Source organism: Aulonocara sp. 'chitande type north' Nkhata Bay, linkage group LG10 (genome assembly GCF_057382095.1).
Source record: "Aulonocara sp. 'chitande type north' Nkhata Bay isolate Kocher_YH1m ecotype deep benthic linkage group LG10, A_spYH_male_GT1.1, whole genome shotgun sequence".
NCBI lineage: Eukaryota > Metazoa > Chordata > Actinopteri > Cichliformes > Cichlidae > Aulonocara > Aulonocara sp. 'chitande type north' Nkhata Bay.
In genome coordinates this window covers 5,821,994-5,846,740 of record NC_141353.1, presented here as the reverse complement: position 1 = coordinate 5,846,740, position 24,747 = coordinate 5,821,994, and the positions used below count along the sequence as shown (strand labels likewise).

Sequence of the window (24,747 nt, the reverse complement as noted above, 5' to 3'; positions counted from 1 at the left end):
TTAACTCTGAGATTTGTGATCGAACTCTTTAGTTGGGAAGTCAAAGCTGCAAGATCAATATCTGGAGTATGAGAAGAACAATTTGGGCCAAATAAAATTGCTTCTGTCTTCCCATCATTAAAATTTAAAAAGTTTTTTGCCATCCATGCTTTGACATCAGTAAGGCAGTCAAGCAGAGGTCGAGTTGGGAGACTATCAGAATGACTAAAAGGTAAGTAGAGCTGGCAGTCATCTGCGTATAGATGGAACGGCACTTTATGTTTCCGGAAAATCGCGCCAAGAGGCAAAAGGTACAGTGAAAACAATAACGACCCAAGAATAAATCCCTGTGGCACACCCCGAAGCAGAGGGGCCACAGAGGATGAAGCCGACCCCAACTTAACACAAAAGGTCCTATTTAAGAGATAGAGATCAGATTATCATGGTCCTTGGTTATGCGACCCAGTGTTTCTGAGTTTCATGATATTTTGCTATTCATCTGTATTCTAGTTTCTTTGCAGTTTATCTAGTTATATTCTGTCATACTTAGTTTGCAGTTATATTTCATAGTGTATCGGGTTCCCTTTGTGTCTCATCCCTGTGTTAATTCTCCTCCCTTAGAGGTTAGTGAGTCTTATCTGTCATGTCTCCTGTCTGAATAGTTCATGTTGTCTAGCTCATGTCACATCTGCGTCTTATTTAGGGTTCCTGTTTTACTTTGAAGGGGTCTTGCGTTCAATGTTCATTGCCTTAACCTGCAGTCAGTTGAGATTGAAGAAGTCACTTGGATGAGTGTCACAAAATGCTACGTCCAGATGAACAGAATCAACTTTTGGAGATTTACTTACCTGGATGATTGAGCATGCATCAAGACGTCCATTGCCTTAGTTTCACTTCCACTGTGGTGTCATTTGGTTCATTCTAGTCAGCTGTTTCCTCATGTGTCTCCACTTCCCCAGATCACCTCATGTGTGTATTTAAGTCCTCTGTCTTCCTGTGTACAGGGTCATGTCGTCTGTGTTCGATCCCTCATGACAGGTTAAGTGTTTTTCAGGATTTTGTGCAGGTCATGTTCATGTTTGCTAATTCATGAGTTTCTTCATGCACCTGCACAAAGTCTTGTTCATAGTCGTCATAGTCATGGTTATTTTCCCATAGTCGTTTCTCATAGACATTTCTAGTATTTCCCAGTTTAGGTTTTGGTATAGTCCTCGCCTCTGCTCTGATTGTGTCATTTGTTTGTACTCTGGTTATCAGCCCAAATAAAGGCTCATCTTCAGTTTGAGATTCAATACTGTCTCCTCACCTGTGTCTGCTCTTGGGTCTACCTCACTCACCCCACTCGGTCTGCTCTGCAGACTGTGACGCAGGTCCCATCTTAAAAGACCTCTTTGTGTCATATCACCAATAGAGCACTTTGTTTTCAGAATGCTGGCTTACATGTGGTTCCTCAAAGCATTGTGCAGTGTTGGGGTGTAATGTGTTCCAAAGCAACGTGTTAAAGTAATGTAATTCTCTAATTTTAGTACTTCACTAACTTGTGTTACACTTATGTTGATACTTGTGTTACAAAGCTTCTAAAGGTACATGCCTGCCATAGAGAAAGAAATAGAAATGTGTTTTTTTCTTCTTTTTTTTTTCCATCCTGTGCACCGCAATTAGCAATTACAGTTTGGGTGCAGGGAGGAGGACAGTGGTGGAGGCATGTACAACTTTTTAGGAAAGGATATATAAACATTAATGTAATTTTTCTTGCACAAAGGTACAGTGTCCTTTACCAGAAACAGCTGCATTATATTGCTAACACAACTTGGGCTCACAAGCATCTGTGCATACATATGCTAACACAAAGCTGGCAAAGAGTTCAGGGTGATGTTAACACTTAAGTGTTAACATCACCCTGAACTCTGGGCTGGAGTAGTCTCCCAGCCCAGCAGCCAGAGCCTGGATTTCAATAGGTAACAAAATCAGTGATGAGCAGTCACACTTGTTTCCAGTCTCCATTTGCCTATTGGGGCATTGCATACTTTTTCAAAGGGGATTTTTCCCATATTATTTGCATCATCTGTTGCTTACATAGTCATTGACTCAGTGGGGAGGCACTGTAGTCTTTAAGACAGATGAAAAAGACTTTTTCTCACCCTGAAACTTCTATTCATATGAGTTCTAATTTATTTGACTATACCTTTATTAATTATATTTTAAGGGGTTTTTTTTGTTCTTTTAATTTAGTTTTTTTTAATTTTTTCCCCACAAAACGTATTGATGAAATTGGGATTTAAGCACAATCTCAACAGTTTTTATCAACCTCAGAAATATTTTTTCTTTCAAAACAGATACAATTCTTCCGTTACCTGGAATATTATTCTGAATGTTTCATGTCAACCAGCTTTGAAGAAAGATGATGGACATCCATCCTCTCTAATGTGCCCCTTCAAAAGCAGGTTTTTGACATATAGCACTTCCAGATTTGATTTCAGTTCTCAGCAGAGAGCTTGGCCCAGTGCCACAGGTGTTTTAGACCTCAGCCAAATGGAGACTGCTCTCCCATGGCCATCTTAGATGATTAATGAACTGACTTCCTGACAAGTGTGACAGCCCAAGTTGACAGTTGATGTTTCCCTTGTGATCTATCAGTCATTCAGAGGAGCTCACCACACAAGACAAGGGCATTAGCCATCTACCCCCCAGGAGAATAATACTACATATGTGGACTAAATATAGACTGAGTAATCTTACTTCATTTTTTGCTTAAAGTTATGAATCAACAGAAATAACTGTTGTGGTTTTCCAGACTGTTTTGTTTTTAAAAAAAATAATGACTATATTTCTGACTAGAAGAGAAGTTGTATGAGCTGAGGCAAATACACACATATGGTCGGATCATTGAACAAATCCACGTTTAAAGATTAATAGATATTTGGTAAACCTTTTAGTTGTTTAGCTCTCAATTCATACCTTAATATATTACTAACAAAGCTAATAACCGATAACAAGATAAACCACGAACTATATATATTTAATAATGTCCTGATCTTAAAAAAAAGTAAGTGTTATGTATTCTGTTGTAATTTATTGTGTAACTTATTATATTAATTAAATGTTAATAATTATTCCTATATCACTTCTATGGTCAACTGTGGTCTGTAATAACAAATTTTTGAATAACAGATATAAAAGACTTGTCAAAAGTGAAGCTCTCTCCATTTGGTACAATCTTTGTATTATTGAGAGTAGAGTTTCTCACAGCCATGTAATAATAAAAGTATGCAGTGTCCTCCAAGAGAAGCATGTGGCCTCTAATTTTATTAGCAGATAGGGGCATGCCGTTGGCATACACAACATTCCTACCTACCTTCCTACCATTCCTATCTGTTATTTGGATGGATATGTAGTTCACATGTATTTCTAATTGTAGAATTTAAATATACTACAAGCTAAAAGCAACACAGCTTCTGCAGCCAAAGGACTAGTTTGTGAATGTCTGTAACAGGAATATTGCTATACTAATTTTGGATAAGGTATACAAGATCAACATTTAGGATAATTCTGCTACTTTGAGCGTAATATTATTTATTATATCATGTATACATTGGTTCAACCTTTTGCGATTGTTGTGTTATGTGACACAGAAGCCTGTCTGGCATAGAACTGGATGAGGAGTAAGATAGACCCTAAACAAGTTACTAGTTTATCACAGAGCTTACAAAGAGCAACAAACACTTATGTTGATACTTGTGTTACAAAGCTTCTAAAGGTACATGCCTGCCATAGAGAAAGAAATAGAAATGTGTTTTTTTCTTCTTTTTTTTTTCCATCCTGTGCACCGCAATTAGCAATTACAGTTTGGGTGCAGGGAGGAGGACAGTGGTGGAGGCATGTACAACTTTTTAGGAAAGGATATATAAACATTAATGTAATTTTTCTTACTTATTAGCCAACACTGCTATTTTTAAAAGTCATGTTTATGCTTTTCTGTATAGTTTCTAGGATGCTTACAACTCAAATTGCACTGCTGGTAATAGTTTATTTTGATGCACATGCTGTTTTTTTGCAAATTTGCATCACAATATTTATTTTAGTTTTTCCTGCAGTATATAAAAATTGGTGTATCTCAAAAATAAAACTATGAAGACACTCAAAATAAATTTCCTGTTGTTGGGAACTATTTTGTGCAACTTTTTGTATTTACAGTTTTGAGGGATAAACCTCTTAAATTTCTCTAACTAGACATATATGTAAAAAAAAAAAAATAATTAAAATTTTTTTGTAGTTTATTGCACTTTTTTGCAATTTGTGTTGTTATTATGCATTTAATGCATACATATTAATAAAGTTTGGGCTATAGCGGTTGTATTGATGTAAAGCAACTTGAAATGCTCCCAAAAATGGCACTACAGTATATAAAAATATAAAGATAAGCTCTGGCGGACTTGGTTATATGGTAGGTCTTAAAGGGTTAAATGGCATTAAAAACACAGAAGCAAAAGAAATGCATATAAAAGTATAAAAGAACAATATATGTAAAGGATAAAACAGTAAATTTTTTAAAAAATGATTAAAAGTAGTTAAGAATAGACCAAAGATAGAAATAAGCATTAAACTAACTAACAAACAATCATTAGTTAAAAAGGCGTGGCTAAATAGGTGGGTTTTTAACCGCGATTTGAAGAATTGAATGGAATAAGACTCGCGGATAGCGATGGGGAGGTTATTCCATAGATCGGGTGCAGCCAAGGCAAATGCTCGGTCACCTCTAGTCTTCAGCCGGAATCTCGTCTGTGACAAAAGTGACTGGGAAGATGATCTTAGTAATCTAGCGGGGGTGTATAATCTAAGTAGCTCAATGAGGTAGCTTGGAGCTATATTGTTAATAAATTGGAAGATGAGCAGCAGGATTTTGAATTGAATGCGAAACTTAACGGGAAGCCAATGCAGGTCGGCAAGGACAGGGGTGATAGAGACATGCCGCCCACTACCAGTAAGGAGATGAGCAGCCGCATTCAAGACCAAAGTGAAGGGAGTTGCAATAATTGAACCTAGATGTCACAAAGGCGTGGATAAGCTTTTCGAGGTCTCTATGCGGGACATAATGTCTGGCTTTGCTATTAAGACACAATTGATAGAAGCAAGATTTGACAACAGCAGACACTTGTTTGTCGAATTTAAAAAAAACACCCAGGTCACTAACAGTGTCGGAGAGGAAACTATCAATGGAACCAAAGGCATCTTGGAGTTGGCCACGGGGGATACTACTGTCAAACATGATGATTTCAGTTTTCCTGTCATTTAGGATAAGTGAGTTACCTGCAAGACAATTTTTCACCTCGCATTGATCCTGCTATGTCTTTGCACTCACAAAAACGTGCAAAGACATAGCAGGATCATCAGTTAACTCGAAATCGATCTGTATGTTGTCAGCAAAACAATGATGTGCAATGTTGTACTTCTCAAAGATTGCGCCTAAGGGGAGCATGTACAGTGAGAAGAGCAGGGGGCCAAGGACAGATCCTTGAGGCATGCTACAGGAGATGGGTGCAGCAGAGGAGAAATGGGGCCGAAATTGATCGAGAAAGATCTATTAGAAAGATATGATTTAAACCAATCTAGGGTGGCACCTGTAATGCCAACTGTGTGTTCAAGCCTCGCTAATAGGATGTTATGATCTACCATATCAAAGGCCGAGGATAGCTCTAGTAGGACCAGGACTGAAGAGCGTACAGAGTCAGCAATCAGAAGGCTGTCATTGAGGACTCGCTGTTTCAGTACTATAACAGGGTTTGTAAGCGGACCAAAATTTATCATTATTGGCATTCGCATCCAAATACGGCTGGAGTTGTGAAAGAATGATCCTCTCAAGTATTTTGGACAGTAATGGTAGCTATACGAGATGGAAGGATATCGTAGGCAGGAGAGGTATTCTTTGATTGGTCAATAAGTCGCTTGAGAGTATGGAGTGACACCGGCCAAACTTTTGGAATGATGATGAACAAGCAGAGGTGGGAATAAAACTTGACACTAAAGGGAGCGAGGACTTAAGATATAGAACTTTATGAATAAAGTGAGTTAGAAATTGTTCGCAGAGAGTAGGAGAGCACGATAGTGGCATATCAGGACAGGGGTTAACCAATGAATTGAAAATATTAAACAATATTAAACAAAAGGATCTAGGGCGCTTCATTTTAACAGGGGCAACAGTATTGAGGATGGAGGAGCATGTGGAAAAAATGGTGCTAGCAAATTCATCAACCATGGGAAATAGGGAGCAGTCGGGAATGGAGGCGGCAAGTTTCGGAAAAGACATATTCAATTCAATTCAATTTTATTTATATAGCGCCAAATCACAACATAAGTCGCCTCAAGGCGCTTCATAGATACAGAGAAAAAACCAACAATCATATGACCCCCTATGAGCAAGCACTTTGGCAACAGTGGGAAGGAAAAACTCCCTTTTAACAGGAAGAAACCTCCGGCAGAACCAGGCTCAGGGAGGGGCGGCCATCTGCTGCGACCGGTTGGGGTGAGAGAAGGAAGACAGGATAAAGACATGCTGTGGAAGAGAGACAGAGGTTAATAACAGATATGATTCAATGCAGAGGTCTGTTAATACATAGTGAGTGAGAAAGGTGACTGGAAAGGAAAAAACTCAATGCATCATGGGAATCCCCCGGCAGCCTATGTCTATTGCAGCATAACTAAGGGAGGATTCAGGGTCACCTGGTCCAGCCCTAACTATATGCTTTAGCAAAAAGGAAAGTTTTAAGCGTAATCTTAAAAGTAGAGATAAGGCTTTTAAGAGTAGACATAGAAAACTTCTGCACAGTTCCAGAATTAATTATACATGTAGGGTGTAAGAGAGCCTCAGGGTGAGGTTCATAATTACATAAGTTAACATCAAAGATAACAGGAAAGTGATCAGAAATCCTAACATTGCTTATATCCTTAATGCAAATGTCCAAGCCATATGAAAAAAACAAATTGAGAGTATGGCCCTTAGCGTGGGTTGGTTGGTTAACCCACTGGGCGAGATTAAAAGAATCTCTTAATGCAAGGAAGTCTTTGGCTAATGAATCGTCATTACAGCAGATATATGAATGTTAAAATCACCAACAATAAGCACACAGTCATATTTAAAAATAACTAAACCAAGAAGGTCAGCAAATTCATGAATAAAAGTCTTATTATATTTAGGTGGCCGGTAAACCACAACAAACAGTAGTTCGCGAGGCAGTCATCTCCTGAAGTTGAACCTCATAGCTGAGGTAGAAAGGAGAGGGTAGCTGTCGGACTTTGTATATACATTTAGAGACCGAGGCTAAACCGCCGCCTGTACCAGTAAGCCTTGGGGAGCTAAAAAAGGCACAGTCCGGTGGGAGAAGCTCAGAAAAGGGAAGAGACTCACCAGAGCGAATCCAGGTCTCCATCAAAAAAGAGCGTCAACACTCGTGGCAGAGAAAAATTAGTTTAACACAAAGATCTTGTTTACCAGCAACCTGTAGGGATGGGTACCGGTTCTGACATAAACGGTAGTAACCAGGCTGAAAAGCAGCGCATATTTCGGTGCTTTATTTCGGTGCTTTTTTTTCCCTGAGATGTCATACACTTTGGATTCTAGCCAATCATTTTACTTTTCCAAGGATAGTAGGCGGGCCCAGGTACATACATTCTTTTAGAGCAGAGCTACAGATTAAAAATGCCCAAGACGAAGCGGTCAAAAGTCTGGCTGTACTTCACAGCAAAAGATGCAATCTCAGCAGCCTGCAACAAGTGCTTTAAGGTGATACTGTGCAAAGGAGGTAACACCTCGAATCTCATGAAACACCTGGCGACACATAGCGTTTTTTTAAAAGCCGAGAAATGCACCGGATTTGATAGCTTGCTGCAAGACCTCACACCGAGCACATCTACTGTGGGTGTGGTGCCTGTTAGCGGACCCGGAGTTAGCAACATCCCCCAAGAACCCGAAGAGGAGAGTCCTGGCCCCTAGTCCTGCCAGTGTAGCAGAAATGATGATGGATGATGATGGTAGCAGCAGCCGTTCTTCTCTGGGTGAGTGGCTTAATGTTGTTCGTGTGTAATTTACGTTGAGTAGGCTAACCACGTTATTACATTAATGCATGTAAGGTGAACTAGCAAACACCGTCGTAGTTACATGCTGTCTTCTTGTTTGATGGCAGATACTCCTTTCACCCTGGCCAAAAAGGCTAAAATGACCAAAGAAAAAGTGGAAAGCAGCATGAGAGGTTTTTGGATAAAGTTTCTGTTTTTTCCATTGTTTAAGCACTAGCCTGTAGCCTGTGCTTCAAGGTAAGCCTTCATACGCACACTAAACACCCCAAAATATCATTGTTTAGCAAACCTCGACTTTTTGGCAAAATAGTGGATCAGAATAGGGAGTGTGCATGCAGAACCAAGCAGATTGATGGCTGTGCAGCATAGCTGAATTGAGCACAGAGTCCAGAATTAATCTGAGTAAATAAAAAGTGAAATCGGATAATTTTCAGACCTGCAGAGCAGAGCGGAGGAGGTGAAGGGCTGCAGTCTGGCGCATCGTACGGCAGGTCTGGTGATTGGAGGCAGATGTGGACAATATGATAAACTTTAACTGTTCTAGTTCCACAATAATTAACCTCCTAGCACCTGGCGTCCACAAATGTGGACATCACATTTTGGGTTGTCTAGACCAAAATACTACATTTTGCTCTACAAGGGCCTGATATCCACTTACGAGGACATTATACTGCCACTGTTCTATTGAAATTTTAAACAAATATGCTCATATGTGGATCTCATTTTTCTCAGAAACAAAAATTAGGTAAAAAAATCTGGTAATTCTTTATTTTTACATTCATCGGGTGCCAATCAGCCCAAATATCAAAGATAAATTAAAAATGCATGCCATTGAAGAGTTCGGGTTTAGGAGGTTAATGTATTTAAAATGTGTTTCCTCTATTTTTGTAGAAACCTGTGAGGTGAATTTTAAAATATAAACAATGAGTTGTTCAGTGTGTTTCACAGTGAGCTCTCTGTTTTTTTTTTACCTTCTTTATTTTAGCTCAACTAATACCACACATTTTCATAAAGGTCTTCTATAATAATTACATTATTTGACGTATTAGCTACTGTGTTATTTGTTGCAACCTGTGTTTAGTAAATCATTCTAATGTGTATTAGGAGAAACAGAAATCACTTTTGTTTTTAGCAAATCAGTTAAAATAAGTTAAATTGGCTTTATTGAACAGGTACTCTACATGTGTGTCCTGTACTCTAACAACTGCAATACCACCACTGTAAAAGAGATTTAGATACACAGTCGAGTATAACAACATCTTTGGTCAGATGAAATGAAATGAGAACTTATGTTTGAAAAAAGAAGGGAGAGATATATTCAAACTCAAAGGACACACTTTCAGTGTACATCATGTTGTCCTTAAAATACTCATGGCTTGAAGTTGTCTCTTCTGCAGAAGAAGTTTTTCTTGGTTCGCCACCTCGCAGTCCATTCTAGGGTTCTAGTGATTATCTTCTATGAGACTACAGTTCCTGACTTGGCTAAGTCATTAACTAGTGTCTTGGCAGTTGTTCTGGGGTCTTTAGTCATATCGCTTAATAGTTTTCTTTCCAGAGTCTTTGAAATCATTTGCTTCTTGCTTCTGCCAAGCTTGTTTTTCAAATGATGCTTGATTTTACAAGCATTGAGCATTATTAAGGTAAAGCATATCATTGCATAGCAGTGGTTTGTGTTATGCATCAAGAAAAAGTCTGTTTTCCAGTCTGTTAATAATATTGACCCTGGTAATTGTTTTTGTTATTGTGTGCAATTAGAAATAATTCTGAAGAATTCAAGAAAAACTGCAGAATTCTAAGCATACTGGAAAACTAGTATGTTTAGAAAAGCTATGTTTAAATTCCCTTGCTCAGAAAAATAACACACTTGGGAAAATTTGGACAAAACTTTAAATTTCATAGGGGAGCTAATAATTGCATCCTTATCTGTATATAATTCATAAATATTTTCAAAAAGTTTTAATGCCACTTTGTAAGTGCTTTGCTGGTGCATGTCAAACTTATTATTATTATCAATTGGACTGTACTATATCTAAAATAAGCCTGAGCTAGTACATGTACCAAAACAAGGAGCATGTTTTTCAAAGCCTTACAATCAGCTGGGTCACCCTCTCTGACTTTGCCCACTGGAAAAATGTTCCTCTTTAGTAACTATGACCTCATCATTGCTTGGAGGATGTCAGAAAAGCTCCAACAGCAGTGACACTGTGTCAAGGGGACAGTGCCTGGCAAGGGCAAGATATACCAAATGAGATATGACAGCTGAAAGAGAAAATAGGGCCAGCTGATGGGACTAAAATGAGAACAGAGGGTCCTGTGAATCATGCGTACTTTCACTGTAGCTGCACTGAGGTTACACATGAAAAATATGGCCGAGTTTCTGTAAATAATTTCAGATTAAACTGGTTAAATCATCCTGTAGAGAGTTTTACCAGTCATGTGAGATAATGACTGTATGTATCTAGTGTGTAGCTATTAGTGCCCTTTGATGACATTGTTGTTGTGAACTTTATAAGAAACCAGCAGGTTTCACATTCGGCTCAGGGGTCTCCTGTTAGCAAAAGATCAGAGCTGTCTTGGTGATGTAGGGGGAGGTGGTGGAGTTGGCTCCCGGAAATTGTTGTTTCATCAATGAATAATGGCAGACAGTGAAAAATGGCCATGCAGTGCTCCTGATATGATCAAACACAAGATGACTGTCCTGCTCACAGAGCACAAATACAGCTATACACCATACATCAAACACACACACATGGACACACATAAACACGTGCTACTTTTACCAAACTGAAGACTCACTCGACTTAACAAACCCTTTAAAATTTCAAGTGGGGTGTTTTTTTCCTGTTGATTGCACCATCACTGCCTTCCATGGATTTCTGCTTTTAGCAGACAGTTGCTTTCCTGCTTTATTTGCTGCCCCAAGCTTTCCACTGACTGTAGTTATCACAAAGCTTTTTTTCCCCCAACAGGTAGATTTGAGAGCTCCAGCTAGCTTTTAGGCACTCAGGAGCCAAGTGAGTGCTTGAAAACTTCTCTTGTCTTGGTTCTCAGAAACTGAAATATTTTTTTATTGGTGTTCATGTAAAATAAGTGGATGAGGGTTGGAGGTCTGTGGGGGAAGATTAGCGGTGTGGAGTCAGCAGGGTGTCTCAAAGAAATTGTTTAATTCTTTATGCAGCAGGGCATCAATATTGATAGCCACCGGAGCATTGCATCTGTACTCTGTATTGTGTTATAATCCCTGCCACACCTACTTTTGGTTGCTCTAAATGTGGTGGTGTTAGTGCACCAGTTGTTACGTTCATAGATTCAAAGATCGCCTGCCCTTCTCTTACTGTATTCGCCGTTGCAAGGAGCGGCCAGTTAGCTGAACTGTCATATCTGAAACAAGCAGATATAGGCAAGTTTCCATGATGACAGTCACAAATGCACTTGTTTTTGACCATCAGCACGTCATTTTTGCATTTGATTTGTGAATGATGGATCACATGTTTGTAAGGAAGATTCTTGGTAACAGGGATTTGAAAATGGTAAATGGACTGGTTCTTATATAGCACTTTTCTACTCCTATCTGAGCACTCAAAGCGCTTTATACAACTAATTCATTCACCCAATCACACCCATTCACACAAGCACTTTGCTAGGTTTTTAGTGCTACCTAACTAACATTCATACACATTCACACTCCGATGGATGCATCGGAGAGCAACCTGGGGTTAGTATCTTGCCCAAGGATATTTGGCATGCAGACTGCAACAGACTGGGATCGAAGCAACAACCTTCTGGTTAGTAGGTGACCCACTCTACTACCTGAGCTACAGTCACATTCACTAGCCTAGCAAGCACCCGCAGCTGAATATGGCAAAAAACAAAGGAGTTGTTGGTGTTGGATTTTGGCAGGAACAAATCCCTGCCCTCCCATATCTGCATTGGTGGGACTAATTTGAAAATAGTCACATCCTACAGCTAGTTGGGAGTCCAGTTGGATGACAAGTTGAAGTGGTTTACCAACAAAGACGCTGTCTATAAAAAGGGTCTGGGCCTGCTTCAATTCCTTTAGAGGCTCAGGTCCTTCAGCAAACACAGCAGCCTGCTTCATAAGTTTTATCAGTCTTTAGCGAGCATCATCTTCTTTGCTGTGCCATTCTCAAGTGCCAGCATCAAAGCAAAGAATGCAACCAGACTGGATAAACTTATCAGGAAGGCCAAGTCTGTTGTTGGCATGAAACTTGCCACCCTGGAGGAGGTGGTCAGTGACAGAATGCTGGCAAGACTGCTGGTATTCATGGACAATGACTCCCATCCCCTCCATAATACACTGGGCAATCTGAAGAGCAGTTTCCACAAAAGATTCCTTCAATCTTGCTGTCTAAGGAAACAACACAGGAGGCCGTTCCTTCCTACTGTCATCAGACTCTTTAATCCACTTGGGTCAGACCTACACATACTGAACCGGACTAAACACGCTTTACTGCACTCCTGTTTCCTTACCTCACGTCCCCCCCAATGTATATTTGCACATTTCCCTCTGGGATTACTAAAGTTTCTCTGATTCTGAGGTAAGCCAGACCTGGACCCACACGCTCTCATCTCCAGTGCCGCAGTCTCCCAGACATGACAGCACTCCAGGCAGAGCACAGTGGTCTTGCAAAATCCAACAGTAGGTTGTGAGACGGCTGGAATATTTTGTTAAACAGACAGCTTACAGCCACTGCATCCTCATGCACCACTATCTTGCTCACCCTTTTTTCAGATTTTATGGCATGAAAAAAAAGTTTTCTAAATATTACTGAAATACAATGATTTCGATTGCAATAACTGAAAAGATAGAGTAAAGCAAACAACCAGACCAACTTTGTAAGTGGAAATTTACAGTATTCTCTCATGTAAAAAATTCATTTTGGTGTTGTTGAGACTGTTCTCTCCATTTTCCTCTCTATCTCCATAATAACATTACTGGATTTCTTAATTAACTTTGGGTATATATTCTTTTCTTAAAAAGATAACAATTAATAACTACCCTGTAAGCAAATTTATGTATAGTGGTAAAATTCTTATTTCATCATAATTTTTAATACTTCAGTTAGGTGACTGGGTAATATCCCTGTCCATCCTTCCTGCTCTCCCTTAAAACATACCTTTAGAGCTGTTTCATGATTTGTGTTAAAAAAGGGTTCTCAGTAATGAAGCTCTGGCGCATAGTGTTTGTACTGCTCACTGCTGATGTAACTGACTTTTTCACCTCGTCACCTCTCTAGCTTTTGTGCATCCGAACAGAAGCATTTCTGTGGGTAATTTTTTTATACAGCTTTGTAGATGGTGTTCCTGATTCAATATGAATACTGTTTATGAAAGATAGATGTTAGATATTTTTATATCTCTCTGACATTGGTGCTTGTAGAGGTTTGAGTATCAATGTTAAAACCACCACAATTTATTTCAAATGACTAAGGCTATTTGAAGGCTACAAAGTCAAGGTGGTGCCTCCAGTTTTACATATAGTACTTTAATATTTTGTATGACACCAACAGTGTGTAACTGAACTCCAGCTGACACCTGTTCTTTTGACTTCTTTTTCTTGTTTCTATTGTCAGTTTTCCTTTATGTGGTAACTTCCTGAAGCAAATCTTTATCCTTTATCCTTTTCACATTTCTGTTCAGCTCTGAAAAGTTTGATGTTCTTGACCTTTTGGAGTCTCTCATAAAGCTGTGCACATGAAAAAAAAAAAACATGCTCTGCTTTGACTGTGTAGCAGTATCCCTGCAGTATTTGTACATCATATTATGCTACTTCTTTTATAGAAAATGCAAATGAACAGGGCAGACTTTGAGTTAAATAAGAAATATACATATTTCCTGACCTTTAAAATGTCTCTGAAAGAGAAGTCGTAAAGACATTTAGTTTTAATTTACTTCTAAGTTATACAGCCTACTCAAAGACCATTTATAAGTGCACAATCACAGTGATGTAATTCAAATATAGCTGTGGATAATGTATCTAGTTATATAGATTATCCATATAGATAAAGATATATAGAGACTAGTGATGTGTCGGTCGCGAACGAAATGGCTCTTAGAGCCGGATCTTTAACGTGAACGACACGAGCCGGCTCCTTATCGCGAGCCGTGGTGCTTTTTTTTAAAAATCTTTCTCTCACCCTCTCTCTTGCACTTTTTTCCCCGCTTCACTCCGCACGCGAGCCTTGTGCTTTGCGCTGGGCAGAGGGGGGAGGGGCGGTAGTTAAACTGAGTAGCACAGGAACAGAGCGGGAGGGAGAGAGATAGAAAGAGAGCCAGGGCAACAACCTCACATTAGAAAGGTATAGTAATCATCCACAACTATTTTCAGTTGCGGATGATAAACGATTCAGAAAGTTTATTCATGCAGGCCTATATGACAGAGAATATGCATGTTCTTTTTGTTTTCATATTTTAATTTATTTTTAATTGTGTTGTGGTTTGCAGCATTTTGTGTTGTTTCATTTTAAATTTGTTTAAAAGGAAAAAGCTGAAAATTTAAATAGTTAAAAGTTGAACTGTGAATAGTTGGTTTTTGTATTATACGATTTATTTATTATTATATTATATTACCGTAATTGTCGGGCTATAAGCCGCTACTTTTTGCACAAGCTTTGAACCCTGCGGCTTTTAGTCAGGTGCGGCTTTTCTATGGATTGTCCATGATTTTTGTCATATCGTAAGACGATTTGTTTTGTTTGTTCCGCTGTTGTACGGCACTACGTTGCCTAGCGGAAGGATCGGGGTTCAAGAGTGGTATGTTAGTCACATGTCCGTCCGCCAGGCAACGTAGTGCCGTACGAAGTAGCGCGAAAAACAAACTTCAAAGTAGCGCTACGCGTTCAGCGAGAGGCGTGGATGATGAGTGGCGATAAACTTGCGAAAAGCAAGTTATGCTCAACTCCACCGGTGGATTCTGACAGCGTGGAAAAGTGTGAAAACATCCACAATCACCAACGGATTTTGAAGGGCTGGACTGCTGCATGATGGAGAGGAGGACACTGCCACGGCCCTTCTGAGGGTGTTCAACTCCGACACTGACAACGAGGATTTCTTTTGTTTTGAAAGTGACAACGAAGGAGAGAAGCGGAGAGTGGATGACGAAGCCATCCTGAGCCTGTTCGTATCCGACACTGGAGAAGAGGACTTTGGTGGTTTTTTGCGCAGGAAGAAGAGAAAGATGGTGGTGAATGACTGACTTTTCTTCTTGTTAAAGCTGTGTCACTGCACCTGAGCCTAAAAGGTAGTCCGAATCTATTTTTCTGGTGTGCTATAGGTTACTGTTATGTACTACATGTGCAAATATGTACCCATAACTTGTTTTTCAAAATATTAATAAAAGGGGTGTGTCTCCAAACAGCCATCTCTTTCCTGACAATTCCCTTTGTGCATATTCTCTTACATATGATAAGTCAACATTGAAACACCTGCGGCTTTTAGTCAGGTGCGGCTAATGTATGTACAAAACAGGATTTTCCCCTGATTTTAGCTTGTGCGGCTAATATTCAGGTGCGCTTTGTAGTCCGGGAAATACGGTATATTATATTATTATATGTTGGATAACACCTCCCACCCACTCCATGACATGCTGGTCAGTCACAGGAGCTCGTTCAGTGAGAGACTGAGATTACCAAAAAGCACCACTAAACGACACAGGAAATCTTTCCTGCCTGTGGCCATCTCCCTGTACAACGCATCCACTTAACACACTGTTTGCTGCTACAACTACACATGTTTCTTTTTCAGCTATTTATTTATGAGTGACTTATGTATGTATGTATATATATGTATATATTGTACTATTCTTACGGTGTGTTCACACCGAACGCGATGGACGCGAATAGAGCGTCAGGTTTACATGTAAAGTCAATGGAAAGGCGCGATGACGCGCGATTGCGGGTCCCGCGAAAATTCGGAAGCAGATTTGCGTCGCGAAAACGCCAAAACGCGTGAAACGCGCGTCAGTGTAGCGCGTCTGGCGCGTTTGACTCGCGAATAAAACCACGCGCGTGAGTTTTTGTGTTGCATTTTGTGCATACGCGCGTTTCGCGTCTACCGCTCGAGTTGGGAAAATCTGAACTCCAGCGTCAAATCGCGCCGCGACAACCAATCAGGAGCCTGGTGACGTGGCTGTTACCTAGGTCAAAGGGGCAGATCCAGCCAAAGCCTTTCATACTTCAATGGAGGGGAAGGCTAATCAATGCGGTAGCAAACAACTCGGAGCTGTACAACACCAGCTGCTTTCAGTACCGAGACAGGAATAAAAAGGACCGAGCTTGGAGGAAGATATGTGAAGAGATCGGGCAACCTGGTAAGTTCATTCATTTCTCTTTTGAAAGTTTTCACTGACCCGGGGAAGCCGCACAAAAGCTAGCAAGCCACCGCTATTTTCCCACTGACGTACAAATACCGTTCTGCTTTTATGCATGTTATCATTTAGGAATATATTTTATTGTTTATTAATAAACAGCACACAGTGGTCCCGCTGTTCATCCGTCACTGCTTTGCTTTTTCGCTGATTTTTTATTGCACAGTACAGCATTGCATTCTGCAGCCTGATTGACAAATCTCCTGCGCTTGCCAAATTTATCACGTTTGGTTTTGATAATCATCGCGTCCAATAGAAAAAACAGCACAAAAACACCCATAACTATGAGCCTCATTCGGAAATAGACACCTGCACCGTGAGGGAAAAAGGCGCACGAAAGTGGCGGGCAGATGAAGACAAACAGCGGCATAATAATACTTTTACGTTTTGCAATCTACAAAGGTTTGCACTTTGAGAATCAATTGTGAGAACTGTGACCAGGGGCTAGTTATTCTGAGAACCCCTGCAATAAATGAGGGACCACTGTCTACTCTACGATTATTATATCCAACCTGTTAACATTTAATACTGTATTGATAGAACCAACTGATTCTGCAGCAGAGCATCCCCAGTCCCTGAGCTCCTGCTGCTGCACCCACAGATATGTACAGCAAGCACTGATACCTTTTTAGTCGGTGGGATTGCCTGTGATCACCTTTACTAAATATCTACAACCAATCTGATTATATCCTGTTATTGTTTTTTTTTTTTCCAATGTTGAAATTAAAATCTAGTAGCAGCCTTCTCATTTCTTTGTGTTTTGTGCTGTTTTACAGGCCCACAGAGGAGGACGGCTCCGAGGCAGATGAGGGACGGGTCCCAGGACGGTCCATCGGCGGTGGAGCTGGCCATCCTGGAGTCCCTGAAGAGGCCACACCAGTCTCCAATGGAGCATTTCCTCCTCAGCCTTGTTCCTGCTCTGGAGAGCAGCTGGTCCTTTTTATTCCTGTCTCTGTAAATTCTTATATTTTATATATTTATGTTTAATGTTTTTCTGTTTGAGACTTTTAATATTATTTCAAATAAATGTTTATAATGACTAATGTCTCAGTTCTACTACACAGCAAATGTTGGCACACAACTTGACACATGTAGAATTTATTTCATATTATACTAATGACAAAATATACTGATACAGTGGGATGCAGAAGTTTGGGCAACCTTGTTAATAGACATTATTTTCCTGTATAAATTGTTGGTTGTTACAATAAAAAATGTCAGTTAAATATCATACAGGAGACACACACAGTGATATTTGAGAAGTGAAAAGAAGTTTACTGGATTTACAGAAAGTGTGCAATAATTGTTTAAACAAAATCAAGCAGGTGCATCAATTTGGGCACCACAAAAAAGAAATGAAATGAATATTTAGTGTATATCAATGTGTGTGTCTCCTATATGATATATGGGGTGCCTTTGTCTGGATGTGCTTCCCATCCAGAGCTGCACAGCACAGAGGAAAGTTCCAGCGCTCCTGGAATCCCTCTGTGATGGAGCGCCAGTCTCCAGGTGAAGGCACAGCCATGAAGTCGTCCACTAGACAGTCCCAGATGGACGTCGCTGCCTTGGGGGTGATCTGGCTCACCGTGGACACACCGACTCTGAAACTGAACGCGATGGTCCTGAAGGAGTCCCCGGTGACAAGGAACCTGGACAAAATTGTTCAAAATCAGTATTATGTGTACTGCAGTTACAAAATACATTATTCAAATTCCAAAATACTTTTGTGATGTCAGATATAAATCACAAAACTTAAATCTTACATAAAACATTTTGTAATTATAAGGATAATTACAAAATGTATATTACATAATATCTAAAACAGTTGTGTTTTGTTTTAACTTTAACATATCATAATTTGATTGGTAGCAACTTTCACAACTACAGTGAGCCAATCACTCATAATTCCTAAACATGTCAATCAGGTAGGAATGAAGTGAGACATTAATAGAAATAAAGAGTTGTGTGTTGACATGTAGCCCTTTCCTTGCTTAAATCATTAATATTTTTGAAAAATTTATCTGTGATAAGACAGCTTATCAAGATAGAACCATGTAACTAGAGATGAACCAAACTGTTCACAGTTTTATCTAACTCTGTTTTAATAAAGGCTGTGACCCCTGCTATAGAGTCTGACAGCTGCAGGGATTATATACAAATATTCAACTATCCCAGAATTAAACCAGGTCTAAATAAAAAGGAGTGAGTATCACTACAAAGGTTAACTCAGTGGTCCTAATGCTACAGTTTGATATCAGCAAACACCGAGCGCATACATTGATGTGACACCACAGCCATGCTATCATGCAAACACTGATAACAGCATAAATCGAATTAAATCGGGACTTGATGAGAGCTTCTGAGTATCACTAGAAATATTATAAAGAGTCGTCTCTGTACCACAGTTTGCTTTCAGTAAACACCGACAGCATTCACTGTTAGCATAGCACATCCATGTTAGCAGTGTATAACTGGATGGATTAGCATATTAGCACAGATATCAATAAAGGACTACCGTATTAAATAGTTTTACTAACCTCAGGCAGACGGACAGGCGCTCTGCAGGTGGGATTGAGCGTCTGTAGTTGGTGTCTAGGCGGGCAATGCTGGGACCGACGAGGGAAAGCAGGTCCTCAAACTGGCCGACGGTGATAGCGCTGGAATCGGCCGTCATCCAGGCGCAGCTCCTGGAGCAAGTGGTGAAACTCACCAAACTGCTCATGCCTCTGGAGGACCTGATGGACCCAGGTATGGCGAGGACGTCTTTTACGCTGCTGCTCTGCTCTCCACAGTACATAGAGAAGGGAGACTCTCTCTTCAAGCGCTAGCTCGATAGCTGCCATCTTGCAAAGATACCGGTCTGGCACAACTCCCTCCCACATTCCTCCCACATTTCCGGTTCACGCGCGTCAAAATATCGCGCGATGGATTTTTCTTGGACACGCGTTGAGACGCGAATGTACACGCGTCAAATTAGGGGCGTTTGGGGCGTTTTATTCGCGTCCATCGCGTTCGGTGTGAACACACCGTTAGTTAGTGTATTGTCTGTCTTGTCTTAATGTTGGTTTATAATGGAGCACTGTAACAAAAAATAATTTCCCCCAAGGATCAATAAAGTATTCTGATTCTGATTCTGATTACATTTTATGTGGAGTGAATAAATAAAAGTATATTTACGGTGGCCCCTAGAGAAGCACGTAAAAACTCCAAAACATGTACAAAGTCACAAGCAAGTACAAAACACAACAGAAGTGCTCCAGAATGCTAGGCCCAGTGTTGAGCTTTTGTTACCTAGAGGCTACACAAGCCAGCAAGTACCAAGGACCGGATTTGGTGTGTGGTAGTAACAGGTAAATGAAAATTTTTTTTAAATTATTTGAATATATATGAGTGCTTGTGTACAAATACACAAACATTACACATATGCTTTCAATCGCCTAATTTAAGTGATCTAGGTAGCTCTGTTTTGAAGTTCAGTTAACGCTAGAAATGTGTTTTGGAGTTTGTACGTGTTTTGTCTCTAGGGGCCACTGTATATATTTATATATAAACATATATAAATAAAACCACCATTTTTTACATTAGTAATTCCTTTTGTGCATAATTTTATATTGTTGTTAATAATAAATTAATTAAAGCAACAAAACAACCTGAAGAGCCGGTTCAGAGCCAAATCCTTCTACCACCTGCCGCTGAATCAGAGACTTCCTCTCAGACCGTGTACAGAGAGTTAGAGTGGGGCCTCATCTTTCCTCAGCCCTCAGCCTCAACACCGGCTCTCCACAAGGCTGTGTACTGAGTCCCCTACTGTACACTCTGTACACACATGACTGTGTTAGTTCCCACCCAGACAACACAGTCATCAAGTTTGCAGCGCAGCACACACCACAGCACACATAAAGGCACTCCAGAGGGTCATCAATATGGCCCAAAAAATCATTGGACATCCTCTTCCCTCCCTGAAGGACCTGTACAGCACTCGCTGTCTCAAGAGGGCACTCAGCATCCTACGGGACTGCACACACCCAGGACACCGGGTGTTTAAGCTGCTGCCGTCTGGCAGGAGGTTCAGGCTGCTGAGGTCCCGAACAAATAGACTCAAGGACAGCTTTTACAACAGAGCAATGGCCCTGATCAATGTAAATAGCTGACCTGACTGGCTACCTCCCTGGACTTTTTTAGGGGGGAGGTAACAATGTTTAAAACAATAACAATAATAATATTTATATTTATAACAAGGTGCAATAATAATTAATGTGCAATATTAACAGTGTGCAATACACATACACTTCTTCTTTTTTATACTAAGTTAATATACTGTGTTGTGTTGTTTGTTGCGTTGTGATGTGTCATATCGTGTCGTGTTGTGTTATATGTAGTGCCGACGTAGAACAGTTTTCCAATTTCATTGTACTACTGTACTATGTATGACTGTGCAATGACAATAAAGAGTTATCTTATCTTATCTTATCTTAAAAGAGCCGGCTCTTTCGGTTCCGAACCGGCTCTTCAGGTTGTTTTGTTGCTTTAATTAATTTCTCTAAAAAGGTTCTCTAAAAAGGTTCTCTAAAAAGAGCCGGAAATCCCATCACTAATAGAGACATTCGATTAAATGTGGACAGAGAAAACAAGAAGAAATTGAGATATCTAGAAATAGGTTCAACATTTAAAACCAGTGACAGATGAAGTAAGTAACATTTGTGTGTGACAATAGAGTTTTAAGGGAGTTATTTATGTGGATGTTACTTTGACACATAATGCAAAGGAATTACTTTAAAAACACAACAAGACCCAGCTTAAAAGTGCTCAGATTTGCATCCAGTTGCATATCTGCAGGATGTGCTGGAACAAAACTGGTCCGCATTGGGTTTGCCGTACATACTACAGGACCCAAAGCTCCCAACATTTCAGAGCCAGAGAGCAGAGAACACCCACAGGTCCAGTGTCCAGGGCCCAGTGGGTCACAGTTGCTCTCAAAGTATGAGGGAAACTACACAATATTATTTTGGTGCTTGAGATAATGTGGTTGTTGGTTAAAGAATAGCTGAGAATAATGAGGATTAGAGACTTGGTGATTTTTTGGTTATCATTTCTCAAATGTGCCTGCTGAAGAACATATCCTGATTAAAAGCTACTTCAAAATTCCTGTCTTACTTGGGGGCAAGGTAGTGCCATCTTCTAAGATCTTTAGAACTGAGTAAAATATCTGTTTTATCTGAATTCAGAAGTAGGAGATTAGGGGTTATCCATGACTGTGCTTTATTTAGATTATACATGAGTATATAGTAATAATATAATTAGATTAACTCCAATCGAAGTATTTGTCCTAGCAGAGAACACTGTGGAACTCATGACTAACTGTTACTCCCCATTTACATGCAAAAACTGACTGGAATCAATCAGATAGATATGATTCAAGAGCTCTGACTCTTTATCAATGACGAATAGTTTTGATAGTTTAAAGCAGAAATCTGAAAATGTCAGCTGAAATATGTCTGAAAATAAAACGTTTTTAAAAATCTAAATCATTTTTTAAAGTTAGAAGGTACATATCTATTTGTCTGACTTGTTGAAGCCCCACGTCCCCACTCGTTCCCTTCGGTCAGCTGAGCAGTTGCTGCTTTCGGTCCAGTCACGGCTGAAACTTAGAGGAGACCGAGCGTTCTCTGTTGCTGCGCCGATGCTTTGGAATAACCTTCCTCTCCATATTAGACAGGCTACATCAGTGCCAGTTTTTAAGTCTTTATTAAAAACCTATTTTTATTCCCTGGCTTTTAACTCTGTGGGTAACTGACATTTTTTTATTGTTTTTTTTAACTTTATTGCTATGTCTGGTTTTATTACTATGTGCATATTGGTATTGTACAGCACTTTGGTCTACCAGGTGTGTTTTTAAAGTGCTATATAAATAAATAAATGATGATGATGATGATGATATCTAGTCCACTCTCCAACACAAGAGATTTGCCATCAAAGCTAAGCAGTCACTGTCATAGTACTGCACTGGTCTGTTGCTGTTTTGGTGTTCCACTCTGCAGGAGCGGATCTAGGAAAATTTTCTTAGGGTGACATGGAAATCAGATGGGGTGGTAAAATCAAAGCCTTTTTTAAAAAGACATACGCAGGTGTTATATATGGCGAAATGATTCAAATGCAATAAGTATAAATATTTCACATAAATATAGTTATAGACTATATAAATATTAATGTTATAGACGATATAGATATAGAAAATTAATTATTTTTTGCAGCCCACATAATTAAACATTTCAGTTACATAACACATGAATTTAGCCAAGGAGAAATAATTTATTTGAAATTAAATAAAAAATCCTTTATTATTGTGGAGGGCCGTGGTCTGCGATGCTGCTGCAGATGAGATGGACTCACCTTCACTGCATCTACAATCATGCCTCACCGGCTTAAAACCTGTACGCTGCTTGTGCTATACTTGTTTTTGGTGCTGATGTGTACAGCTGACAGCAGGAGGGCTGCAGCCGTTGAATGTAGGCTATTGTTACAGCAACCGGGTGATCACTGTAAGGGTGGATCACTCAGAGGCTCACCCCGAGATGGAGGTCGAGGTGCGCGGGGGTCCTGCCTGAGGGCGGCATGCTATCTGAGGGCGGCATGCTGTCCGCTTCGGCACGCAGGCTGCATGGTCGTCTGCCCAGCTGCCTGTGAGCCCCAGCTCACTTCCACTCCTGCTGCGCCGCCGCTGCTTGCCATATGGGTGGCCATCAGGCCAGCTCCCGGGCTTCCGCTGGGGGCGCAGGCGACCGCCAGAGTGGTTGCCTGCGCCTCCACCAGGTGGTGTCGCTGGGCCGGGGCATGGAGCGCCGATGGTCTGGGCCGATTCCCTCGCCTGCTCGCGGGGTGGGGTGAAGCGGGCAATGGGGGTTAGTGGCAGGGCGTGTTCTGCGATGCCGCTGCAGGTTTGGTGGTGGTGAGCTGGGAGAGCGGGAAAGCTGCAGCCGTTGAATGTAGTTACAGCAACCGTGTGATTATTGTAAGAATAAATGATGCTGCGAAGCATGAAAATGCCGTGGTGGCGATCTTTTTTTTTTTGTTAATCTTAAGTGCACGCAAACCAGTAAACAAATTAAAACAAATACTGTTGATAAACTATAATACAAAAATTACAATTAAAATTCTCAACAACAAAAACAATTGGTAAAAATATAATTAATATGTAAACAACTTAATAACCCCGAAAATGTCTAAGTCACGTGACGTGTCGGCGCAACACCGAAACATAAGAGGGGGGTGGGGGGGAGCAAAGTGCCTGCTCTCCGCTGACACAGGAGCAGCGAGTCCAGCGACCTGGCTGTTTCGTTTTTGCCAAAAGCACAGCATAGCAAACAAGCAGAACTCAAAGTAAAGAATCGATCTAACCAGGCTAGTATCGATCCGATACCGATCCCGACTTGGGATAGATACTATCGATATTTGGATTGATCCGCCCACCACTACCAATAAGTATAAAATCCAGAAACCTGCACAACATGGGGCATTTCATTTGCAAACACGAGTCTAACTTACATATCATGCTTTTTTTGTTTGAAAAAATTAAATTGTAACATGCTTAAATTTACACAAAAGTCAGGAATTGCCACTGTCATGAATAAAAATGTAACCTAATTTTTCATGATTTGTTGGGTTAACCCTCTGAGGCCCCAAATATGATGGGCCATTTTTTACTATTTTTGATTTTACATTTATATTTCACCTTCAAATGTTTTTGTTTTCACTTCCCTTGCTTGGTATCCTTCTTTTCAGCTCAACCTCACATATCTGAATTTGCTTTTATTTTCACTGGCATACTGTATTAACACAAGTGACCTGAAATCACACAAAAATATATATAATCATATTAGTAGTTATATTTTTACTGTAAAAACCACAGAAATGTTTAGTAGATTATTTTCATAACTTGAAATGCAAAGATAAATTGTAAATTTTGAAAACCTATGCACACAATGAAGTTTTATACAATTATTTATCTAAAAATGCAGCCAATGCATCTGGCATTTTGTTTGTTTGTTTTTTAAATATAGGCGGCACGGTGGTTAGCACTGTTGCCTCACAGCAAGAAGGTCCTGAGTTCAATTCCAACATCAGGCCGGGGTCTTTCTGTGTGGAGTTTGCATGTTCTCCCCGTGTTTGCGTGGGTTCTCTCCGGGTACTCTGGCTTCCTCCCACCGTCCAAAGACATGCAGCTTGTGGGGATAGGTTAATTGGATAATCCAAATTGCCACTAGGTGTGAATGTGAGTGTGAATGGTTGTCTGTCCCTATGTGTTAGCCCTGCGA

At 40.2% G+C, this 24,747-nt stretch overlaps 2 protein-coding genes across 2 annotated transcripts in view; both read right to left on the bottom strand.

The window, feature by feature from the left end:
• opcml (opioid binding protein/cell adhesion molecule-like) overlaps positions 1 to 24,747 on the bottom strand; it is a 442,688-nt gene that overhangs the window by 403,644 nt on the left and 14,297 nt on the right. The gene's annotated exons all lie outside the window — the stretch shown is intronic.
• LOC147320085 (uncharacterized) lies at positions 17,400 to 19,395 on the bottom strand. The gene is made up of 2 exons (XM_086307910.1): positions 18,973 to 19,395; positions 17,400 to 18,084 (listed from the first exon to the last, which is right to left on the bottom strand). Exons 1-2 carry the CDS (start codon positions 19,230 to 19,232, stop codon positions 17,814 to 17,816), a joined length of 531 nt encoding a protein of 176 aa, XP_086164036.1. The 5' UTR covers positions 19,233 to 19,395; the 3' UTR covers positions 17,400 to 17,813.